Below are 11,873 nucleotides of genomic sequence, written 5' to 3'. Positions count from 1 at the left end.
ATATTGAATAATCTCAAAAGAAGTTCCTAATCGTTTAACTAGATGTTTCTTTAAAACGCTACAATTGTTGTATTATAGGTTAAGAAGATATTGATTTTAGGTGAAATATTCGCTTTCCACGTGTATTTCTGTTAACCAAGTGAATTGAGCATGTTCTGTAAGGGGCCTCGTCGCATGCAGCAAGGTGGGAAAGTCAATAATCACTTGTGGCCCTGAAGTAAGGATAACAATGATCGCTCTTGAACTGATATGCGAATATAAACAAGTACTTTTCAACCCTTCAGTTTCTTCTCGGATCACAAAGATTAAATTAAATATCATGATATATATATACATCTGCATACAAAAGTTTTCATATAATTCAGGAAGTAAAATAGATTTTGCATTAATAAAATGAATGTCCAACGCCCATGACTTGAAACTCACACCCTCTGTCAGGAAAGTGACAGAAACGTGACCTTTTATCGATTTGCAAGTGCTTTCTTCCGCTCGCTGAGTTGCATATCGGGTCTTGTAAAATAATAACTGAACTTAAAATATAGTGAACTAATTTGCTGTGTATGTCTCTTTCTTTTTATAATATGATAGGGAATGTGCCACCTTCATTTGAGTGACATGTTTACACAATTATATTTTACCTGTGATTAAAAACTTTATTTGATCTGAAGTTTTACGTATATTTTATTTTGTTGCATCTGTATTTTCGGAGATATTTAAGATTCATTAAATGTTTAACTGAAGTCGGGGATAATACCACGTACAAATTTTTTACAGCTCTAATAATGAAAATTTCCAGACCGATAATATTACGATGCCATTGTCCATGTCACCGTTACTGTACTTCAGGTATGTTTACATTGTACGTTTTATAAATTTTGTTCACCCCAGATGTTCATTATGCAGCGATTTTAAATTTCGCGGGTTGAGTTACGAGAGCGAGCAAAACGTAAGTCTGCTTTCGCGCCTTCGTAACTCAGGTTATTGAACAGACGCCAAAGTTGAACGAACCTAGGAATAAAAAAAAAAGTGAAGGCGAATGTGCGCAATGATTTAATAATTAATATGTAATCGCGTAACTTGCCTGTTATTTAAAACTGTAACTGAGCTTAATGTATTTTAATATTTTAGGTTCATATATGAATGTCTTCAAATTTATTTTTGAAATGTGTGGAATGAACCAACTATGGAATTTGCGAAGGAATCCTTTTCGTCGACAAACGCCATATTGGCGTTGTAATAATGAATATATTTACACGTAATAACACCTTTTTAACGATGAAGAAATAATACGATTTATATTTAAGATAAGAAAAACTTATCCTGAAAATATTTAACAACACTGAAGACGGAAGTAGTGCAGCAAACGACGGTAGCAGGTAAATTGATACATAATCTCTACACGGACATAGAGCCCAATTTTGTTTGTCATTTGACGGTGTCTTGCCATTTTGAACCATTTTGCGTGGCAATAAGGATCAAAATTGAAAAGTATTACAGTTTGGCTTGAGCATAGCTTGACTGAAACCAAGTCAATATGCATGTAATATTGTTATATTATATAAAAATGTACAAATTAACTAAATGTGATGATGCCACCTTATTTGAAGCAAATAAAGATACGATACCCCACACTCCTTGGAATGACATATACATACCTACATTTTCAATAATACTTTATACTTATTACATTAAATTACAGATCTATGGATAGTATGGAGAGGGTTGATGCTGCTGAAAAAGAAGCAAGTGAAGTTCTTCATTCTCTTTTATCAGTTGAACGTGTTGAGAAGCAAGGACATGAACTAGAACCTCAACATACTCAACATCAACAACAGGTTAGTAACAACGAATAAATAACTTCCACTACTTTTGACATGTTATGGTTTATGTACGGTATTGATACCTTCAGAAAATGCATAATTGGTACCTGAATATAAAACGTCAAAGTCATACATGATGTAGGTAGGCGAGACATAGCTGTCATTGTGTGAGAACATAGATGAAAAATAGCTACTTCCAATATTGAATGGATTGTGCAATAGAATGCCAGAGCATACAGGTGATTAGATTAATTTGTTATCATATTTCATTACGTTAAAACCAAAAGTTACGTGAAATAATATTTCTTTATTTTGATTTGCCATGTTGTGCACTGTCAGTATACACATTCTTCTCTCTCGCATAATTTCTTTTACAAAGCTAATCATATTTTTTCCTTTCATATCACTTCTCACAAAGCTGGTCAGATTTTCCTCCTTTGTGTCATCTTTCTTAAAAATTCGACCAAAGAGTTGTGCAGTAAGATGTTGACTTTTTAATAGAAAAATCGGGGTTTTTATTCCTGAAACTTTCTATGACCACATTCTTGTTTCTCATTATTCGCCAATTTATACTCACTTGTTATGACCACAGTCTTGTTTCTCATTATTCGTCAGTTCATAGTCCAATCATCTTTGTATAAATCTTTTCTTGTCGAGTTCAGATTTTAAGGAAGGGATGATGCAGATATTGAGAGTTGGGCAATGAGCTTTTAAAATTATCACCAGAAAAAAGGGATCATTCCATGTCAAATCAACCAGGTGATCGAACCTTCATGTCTCAGATTTTCATGATATTTGACATGTGAGTTGTGTCTGTGGAACACATTAAAAATACAGAATTTTACATTTCTTGAGTTACTGGAGTGCAAGAGGTCAAATGACTTTATTGTCAAACGCCTGGCATTAGAAAACAACAACATTTCTTGAGTTGACAGTTTTTCGAAATTATTTTATTTAAATCAGGGGGGAAAAAAGCCAATTTCTCAATGAACAAAAATTACAAAACGTCCAGTATTTATGAAACTATTAATGCTAGAGAGCTGATCCAGGGTTCATAGCTCTTTTAATGTACTTTAATTTGATATATAACACAGCATTGCAAACTGGGGGAGTAAACATGTTTAAAACACTATTTTTATTTTTTTAATATATGTTGAAGACACATTATTCATGAGTGAGACTGTAAAATTTTATCGTGGGGTATACCATTGGGATCATAATTAAAAACAAAGTTTTACTTGCAATGTCGCTGCTATAAATTTCAAAATGCAAATAGCAAATGCTGATTATTTCGTTTAACTTATTATTTTTAAACTTTATTTTTTATTTTGTTATTTACTTACTTTTTTCTCCTTATTTCTGTGAACTAAAGGAAATACGAGGGTTGTCATGGCAACTATTTTTTTTTTCAAAGGTGAGGGGTTGGTACCACAAAATGTCATATGTCGCATGGAAGCCGTGCAGTCATAGCGTGTGTTCACAACACAAGATGGCTCTGTAGGACACAGAGAGTAATGTTAAATCAGTTGTCAGTGTAGCTCTTACATCAAAATAGCCATTCTCCATGAGAGAAATGCCAGAGAATGCCACAGTGAGTTGGTAGAAGCTGTTGGAAGTAATGCCTTTCCATACCGGACAGTCGCGAGGTGGGTAGCTATTTTGAGGGCCTTCAGAACGGGTATGTGTGCTGTAATGATTCTGCCACAGGAACCCTGTAATGTTATGGCAACGACCGTAATAAACTTGAGAAGCAAAATATTGGTATATTGTTAAATGTCCGTACATTTCGTCCATTTCTTGTCCTTTCATCTGTATATTTCACATTTTCCACCCACGCTCGAATTCCCACAAAAAAAATAGTTGCCATGACTTATGCCCCAACTCTCGTATTTATTTACATTTACAGACAGTAGCCCATGATTAGATTCTTAAAAACTTTGAAAGTGCAAATTACTCACCATAAGGAGATCGCAATGAAATTGTCATTTATTAGTACTGGAAATTTACACTGCTAGTTTTAGCCTTAATGATAAATGATGTGAAAACCTTTTAGCTTCACTTTCATTCATAGTGTGAACACGTCCATTTGGAGTGACTGTTTCTACTTTTGTAAGCACTGCATTTGCTGGGATGTCCTATGCCTGAGGATGTGAAAGAGGGAGATGCCCTCTGGAATGTAGAAAATTGATTTTGGGTTTAGCTTAATTCTTATATGTAGCAACACTGCATGCCAGCTATTATGTACCTAACCCAAAGTAACAGTTGGAGCTGCAGAAGGCTTAAGAAGAGCACATTGAGGAATTGTGTTTCTTTGTTACTACTAGATTGAAGTTGTATATTCAAAATGAATATCCTCAACTGAATTTTTTAAAAACTCGGAAGAGCTCTCTTGGAGTCAAAATATGATAATTGTAAAGATGTTGGAGACTTGCTTTAGTAGCATGTAGTTTGACTGCTGCTCCTAATCCATCACAAGCACTCTGTTCAAGAGAGATGGCAAAAAATGCCACTCTGCATCTATGCAGAAGTCCTTACTTGTTGAAACAGATTCAACAATAATTTCGAGGGAAAAATTGTTCCGGAGCCGGGCATCGAACCCGGGACCTTTGGTTTAACGTACCAACGCTCTACCGACTGAGCTACCCGGGAACTCTACCCGACACCGATCCAATTTTTCCCTCTATATCCACAGACCTCAAAGTGGGCTGACAACCGTCAAGCAACCAACTTCGAGTGCACACTAACTCCGTGTGACTTAAATTGTGGTTTTCTGTTAACGAACAGTGACGTGTATTATGCAAATCAACAATATTTCTATAGCTTTTATATTGGGCAGCACTGCCATCTGAAAAGTAGTTTATGTTGAATTATTGTAGTAAAGAGTGTGAAGAGTTTCTTTTGATATCTACAAGTCCACACCTGTGGAGTAACGATCAGTGCGTCTGGTCGCGAAACCAGGTGGGCTGGGTTTGAATCCCGGTCGGGGCAAGTTACCTGGTTGAGGTTTTTTCCCTCAACCCAATATGAGCAAATGCTGGGTAACTTTCAGTGCTGGACCCCGGACTCACTTCACCGGCATTATCACCTTCATTTCATTCAGGCGCTAAATAACCTAGATGTTGATACAGCGTCGTAAAATAACCCAATAAAATAAAAAAATAAATATCTACAAACAGCTATCAACTCCTTTATTTATTTGTTTTCATTTTGCAGTAGTCGACAGTAACCCATTGTTTGTAAGTAATTTAGTCAACAAAATTTTCTTCATACCTTTGATTCATTTTTTTTTTTTTTTTCAGTCCATATACCCCAGGACATTCATGACATTTGAGTGGCATTCAGGACTTGGAGAGTTACTGGGTGGCAAAATGAACATCAGGTTTTGACTGAGCGACAGTGAATAATGTTCTCTTGTTTTACATATTGTCAGAGCCTGCTAATTTCTAAACATGGGCCACAGATTTAGTTATTTCATTGCTTTCATACATAGGTTTCTTACAACATTATTAAATTCCTATGTACTAAACTCAGAAAAATGCAGATGTATCATGATCTTGTTGCCATCCCATGATGAAATTTGACTATGGCCCTCATAAAATATGTCTTTTAACATATTTATTCTATGCCTTTTAACATATTTATTCTATGCCCAAGGTTGCGGATTCGACCCTGGGCCAGGACAATGGCATTTAAGTGTGCTTAAATGCGACAGGCTCATGTCAGTAGATTTACTGGCATGTAAAAGAACTCCTGCAGGACAAAATTCCGGCACATCTGGCGACGCTGATATAACCTTTGCAGTTGCGAGCATCGTTAAATAAAACATAACATTTTAACATATTTATTCCAGTAAAATCAAAGGTACTGTTTCAGAAATGTTAAAAAATAACATTTTTGAAGAAGGGCAAAAAATTGACCTTGAATTAGGGATGTGTTATATATCAAATTAAAGCCATTTAAATGAGTTTTAAAATGAACCCTAGATGAGCTCTCTATCGTTAACAGTTCCATTATTAATTACAAACTGCCTTCCCCCCCTCCCCTCCAATTGAGGGTAACCCTTACGGACTCAGTATATCCTCAGAAAATAAATATACATGCTGAATGTTTTGTAAACCTTCTTCACTGAAAAGTTGTTTTTTTTTCTTCATTTTTATCAAGAAATAATTTCTGAAAAACTGTCAACTCGAAAAAAAATTTAAATTCTGTAGTTTTAATATGCTTTACTGATCCAACACGTGTACCAAATAAAATAAAAATCTCAGATGTCAGTGTTCAGAAATAATTATTTATTGATTGATTTGACATGAAATGACTCCTAGGAAAGATTGAAGAATGCTCGATATGCAGTGAAAGACCTGCCTTTGGGTGGAAAAGTATGATTGAATGAAGGTTGCTATCTTAATGATACGAAATAATTTCTACAATTGAAAATTCGGATGTATCATAATATAGAGAGATCGACAAGTTACTCACATCGTACAATACGTTATTCAACAATTTTTTTTTTCTACTGCTAGATGTCAATATAACAATCTATAAAATGTGTGTGACTTTTCTCATGAGATGTGACAGTAATTCATAAACCAAGAAAAGAGCAGGACTTCGATTATTGTTCTTCTTTAGTGGTTCTGTGGAGTTTGGTTGGGAATATCTGGAATCTAGAATTCCTAGTATTTCCACAATAATCAGACTTATGTAGTATTTTACAAAACTGGATATCTTGCAAACAAGAAGTGCAGGTAACCGTCATTTTAACTGAAGCTAAACTGGAAAAAACTGCTTCAAAAAACTTAAGGAAATTATCAGTTCAAACAGAAATATTATATGGATGTGCTTATAAAGCAACCAAAAAATTATATCATCATATGTTAAAAATATTCAATTTCTTGTTAATACTGAAACTCCTGTTATTATTCTGAAAAGTATTCTTCTACATATCTAATATAAGTCAACTCAGTTTTTTGTTTGTTGCTTTTAATTCATCAACTAGTTCTCAAAATCTTGTGACTGTAATCACTTTGTAGACTTTTGTAATTGTCTGCAGGAATAGAGGTAAAAATTTTAGGATGTGTTGTTGCAAAGTCTGTGATCACAAAAGAATAGTTTCATATTTCATTCACTGAACAGAGAACATCAGTGCTAAAATCCCAGTAACTAATCTAATATTGATAACCAGAGACGGAATTTATATGCATTGTAAGTAGTACTGCTACTTTGTATATATTTAACCACACTCCCATATACGTCTGGTATCAGTATTTCTGGATACTTAGCTGTGATGTGCAAAGCAATGCAAATTATGTCCAATCATAGAAGCCTTTAGAAAATACAAAACAAATTTAAGCATGTCTCTTGATAACTGCTGTAACAGTAACTTGCATGTTACACTACTCAGCGTGCTGTCTAATAGGTGACTCCTTGCCTCCTTTAGTTATTATTATAGTCCCGTCGCTCTTATTTCCGGCAGCCAATCACGTTGCAGGTCGGCTACATTTAAATGTGTGCGTCTTGTGATTCGCAGATGAACATAAAAAGGCTCGATAAATACTTAATATAATCGCCCGCCATTTTGGCTCTTTCGTTGGCGTTCGCAGAAAGCACACGAGGACGTTATTTGCCGCTCAATTATTTGCTGAATTACAGCACATTTGATTTATTATCATAGGAGCTACGGCATGATAATGTTTAATGGTGTGGCAAATAGATCCCTCGTATGGTAGCTCGGCAACGAAAGAACAAAAATGGCGAACGATACTATCTACCTAGACTTTATAGAGCCTTCACTTTCTAAGACGTAAGCATAGAGGAGGAGTCATGCCGGGAATAACAGCGTCGCGACTTTAGATTAAGAAGAGAAGATTTAAACTTGCAACATTGTAAACCAAGTGTGATGTACACCACATCTACCGAAATATAGTTGATGTCATTTTTAGCTTATAATTCATATAAATTTCGTCTGTCTTAATAACACTAGTAGAAAGCTTGTTAAGTATACCGTACAATTTAAATCTGGCAATATTGGAGTGGCAACTACCTCCCAGCCACACACAAATTAATATTTCGAGTTCTATACTGTACAGAAATACAGTGAAACCTCTCATTTACGGACATCGAAGGGATGTAACAATCTGTCCGCATCTGGGAGGTGTCCTTTATTGGGAGGGAGGCTCCCCAATCTAACAGTAAATTTATAATATGCATTATGTATCCCTTCACGCTTTAAATTAAATGTATTACTGTAGTTTAATTCTAAATACAGTATACTGTACTACAGTAGATAAGACCGAAAAAGGAAAATACGGTACTGTGCCATGCAATTTTATTTTAGGTCTGCAATTATGCAGTAGGCCTATTGCAATTTACAGTTTTCAACATAACCTTTACGTTTAGATACCATGTCTCTTGAAACAGAACAACTGATTGAAGTGATGAGAATAATCCTACTAACCCAATCATGTGTCGAATACAATTTCATGATCGCGGAAACCTTCGACCTATCAGACAGGTCAAATTTTATGACTCTGTTTATCCACCCGCTTCCAGTTAACAAGGGGTAGCCAGCTGCCTGAGAGATTCTTATTGTCTTCTTTCATGTTAAGGAATTTCTGTAAAGTTCTCAAAACTAAATTTTCCATTTTTGTAACACATTAGGTCCTGGAAACCAAGTTCTGTCCGCAGTCAGGAGGTAAAGCAAGCTTTAGGATTGTGAAACAGCTGTCCTTGTCCATATCTGAGAGTGTCCGTAAACGAGTGTTAAATTTATCATTATTTCTATATTATTTCAGTTGGGACATAAAAATATGTCCGTATTTGAGGAGTGTCCGTAAGGAGAGGTTTCACTGTACTTATATCACAGTTAGTGAATTTTATAGATTTTAGAATCTTGTTTGTATTTATTTATTTATTTACACTGCAAGTGGGCAAGCACCAGGAGGCAGTGGTATACACAATATAAACAATACAAAATAAAATGATAAACAATACACAATAAAATCATAAACAATACACAGTAAAATTAACAATACACAATACAATTATATACACAATACACTAAGAATACACAATACAATTTAACACAATAATTACAATTATAATAAAACATAAATAAAATACCTAATTTTACAATACAATGTAATGAATTGAATTAATCAGAATTATGATTTAAATTTAATTGCATAACTTATGATATTGCAGGTAGTGGTAGTGACTTCAAAAGACCCAGTGAATGCAGTCCATAACAACGGTAATGCTTCTGTACACCAGCAAGCTCAAGATGCTGCCGGAGTGGTCCAGTGGCACACACCAGTTACAACAGTGCACCAAGCCTTGTTTACAAACATGCATGAGGTGACCCCTCAGTTCACGACTTTGACTGGAGAGCCAGTAATATGGCAAGGACACACCATCCAGGTGGAGCATCAACACTTGACAGCACAGCAGCCAATCAGCATAGTCACACAAACCGACCCTCAGACTGGAATACAGAAAGAATACGCCACACCTGCACCTGCACCTCCACCACCACCACCGCCACCTCCACCCCAGCCTGAAACAGGTGCATCGGCAGATCCAAAGAAGAAAGGCGTGAAGGCTGGACGGCAGGGTGATAAACAAACAGAAACACCTAAAAAGAAGACTAAGGTGGCAGTATCACCAGCAGTTGGAATGGCACCAACGAGATTAGAAGAAAATGCTCAAGAGGTGCGAGAAAGATTTGAAAAGGGTTGCGAGTGTCAGGAAGAAAACTGCTTTAAAGGTCTTAGCCCCGAATATGTATATAGGCATAGGTTGAACATTGCAGAATTGACCAAGGCGGAACACGACATGTATCTCATGGGTGTGACAATGGCAGTGCTCACTAATCCTGAGGAGACAGTCAGACACAAAGAGAGGCGTAGGCTTAGGGCACAGTATGTTTTCCAAGGAAGAAGAGTTTGCTTAGATGCATTCTTGTACCTTGAGAACTGTACACATTATCAGCTTAAAAGAATACGAAAACATGTCATGACTCATGGCGTAGCTCCCCGGATTCATGGAAATCATGGAAAGAAACCTCATAATACATTCTCGTTGGACATTTATAGGCATGCTACGTCATTCTTACGTCACTTCATCCAGCGCAATACTCCTGGATCCAATACGAGTCAAAACACTGTCTCACAGCAAACATACAACAATGCGACAAAATATAAGTCTAAATCAGCTACTAAAACTCCTCCTCTTTATCTTCCTGCAGAAATAACTAGAAAAACTATTCACAATGCATACCGTGAATATTGTGAACATTTTGAGCCATCTATTAAAGTTATGGGCTACTCAACTTTCAGGCATTTTATGAAAGAACAGTTTCCACATGTCAAATTTTGTAAAGTTGAAGGAGGTATTAATAAACCAGGGTCAAATGCAGGAAATCAACAGCAGCAGCAACACCAACAGCAGCAGCAGCAACAGCAAACTGGAAACAATAACAATCAAGCAGGTGTTGAAGTCGAAATAGTCACACCACAAGGAACAAAGCTCCAAGGTGCTGATGATACAATTAATATTGTTGAGGATACTTCCGGAGTAACGCACCAGGACCCACAGGCCACCACCATTATCACAGCAACAGGAAAAGTACAGCAAGTTACTGCAATACCTCTAGTTGTCGAACAGGAAGCAAGTGGCCTCTCCCACCAGCAGCAAACGGCTTTCATTGTCACACCAGTTTCACAGATAATACAAGCTCCAACAAGTGTCAGCACTATTGCTGACAATAGCACTTACACATCTTATCAGTTGACTGCAGCAACTCCTGGAAGTTATACAACACATCAACAGCTGACGCAAGCTGGTGTTGTTACCGTTGCCTCGGTGCCAAATACTGCTACAAATGCATATGGATTTACAACGCTGTAGAATAGTTCATATCAGCGTTTCAGTATTGTACAGTACCTGCAGCTAACGTCTTATGTCTTCTGCCTTTATAGTATTTTACTTGGGATAGTTGAAAGTATTTTTCTGTATCCTGCACAAACATTATTTTGTGCTGTAGTTAGGACCCATTGAAGATTATGTAAGCTTCTGTGTTTTAAAGATAGATTATTTAAGCTTTTATGTTTAATAGTGTTGTTTAACAGATACGATTAAGAAAAAAGTATGTTGAAACAATTAATGTCAAGAAATTTGTATTATTTACCTACATGTAGAAAAGACGTATATAAAATATTTAATGTATGATTAATGACAATGCTTTGATTATTTAATTTCATCTTATAACACATTTGCAGTTTATAAGTTTGAGCTAATGTGGCTTCTTTTCGGTATTTTATGATTTATGAGATATCTTTATTTTGCTATTTAACTATTTTCCTGCCACATTTATTAAAAAGTGGAGATAATAGAAGCACTAATAGCTAATGTATTTCTCCCCAAGCTTCTTCTTTCTGTTGGCCTTATATGGTTAATTTTCCAGCTAGACCCTAGAATACAGATAATCAAACTGTTACAGCATTAGTGATCATTCTGTGCCAAGCCAGAGCAAAAATAAGTGCCTATCAATAAAGGGGAGGAAAAGAGTGGTGCGTGATTTGATTATTAATTTCTTTCAGTAACAAGAACCTGACATAATTAGGAACATTAAATCCAGACGTTTGGGATGGGCAGGGCATGTAGCACATATGGGCGAATCCAGAAATGCATATAGAGTGTTAGTTGGGAGACCGGAGGGAAAAAGACCTTTAGGAAGGCCGAGACGTAGATGGGAGGATAATATTAAAATGGATTTGAGGGAGGTGGGGTATGATGATAGAGACTGGATTAATCTTGCACAGGATAGGGACCGCTGGCGGGCTTATGTGAGGGCGGCAATGAACCTTCGGGTTCCTTAAAAGCCATTTGTAAGTAAGTAAGTAACAAGAACATAGTTTAAAGATGGCTAGCTGTACAGAAATCATCATCATATCCCTCACGTATTAGACCCTACAGGATCTAATTGAAATGAGAAATATGTTTGATGGATATGAGAACAGTTTTGGTCGATCTATTATTGAAATTTCAGGAATTCCAAAT

The 11,873-nt window shown here is 36.1% G+C and overlaps 1 protein-coding gene across 2 annotated transcripts; it reads left to right on the top strand.

The window, feature by feature from the left end:
- The first annotated feature begins 1,039 nt into the window (after window positions 1–1,039).
- Window positions 1,040–11,052, top strand: LOC138696893 (uncharacterized). 2 transcript variants are annotated; one of them, XM_069822360.1, is made up of 3 exons: window positions 1,040–1,376; window positions 1,700–1,835; window positions 9,018–11,052. In XM_069822360.1, exons 2-3 carry the CDS (start codon window positions 1,704–1,706, stop codon window positions 10,719–10,721), a joined length of 1,836 nt encoding a protein of 611 aa, XP_069678461.1. In that variant the 5' UTR covers window positions 1,040–1,376; window positions 1,700–1,703; the 3' UTR covers window positions 10,722–11,052. The 2 variants fall into 2 exon arrangements, with proteins under 2 accessions (XP_069678461.1, XP_069678462.1); XM_069822361.1 differs by lacking the exon at window positions 1,040–1,376 and adding an exon at window positions 1,456–1,540.
- The last annotated feature ends 821 nt before the right edge of the window (window positions 11,053–11,873 follow it).

The sequence above is a fragment of the Periplaneta americana genome, chromosome 3, assembly GCF_040183065.1.
Source record: "Periplaneta americana isolate PAMFEO1 chromosome 3, P.americana_PAMFEO1_priV1, whole genome shotgun sequence".
Taxonomy (NCBI): domain Eukaryota; kingdom Metazoa; phylum Arthropoda; class Insecta; order Blattodea; family Blattidae; genus Periplaneta; species Periplaneta americana.
The sequence above is the reverse complement of the archived record's forward strand: the minus strand, read 5'-3'. Positions and strand labels throughout refer to the sequence as shown.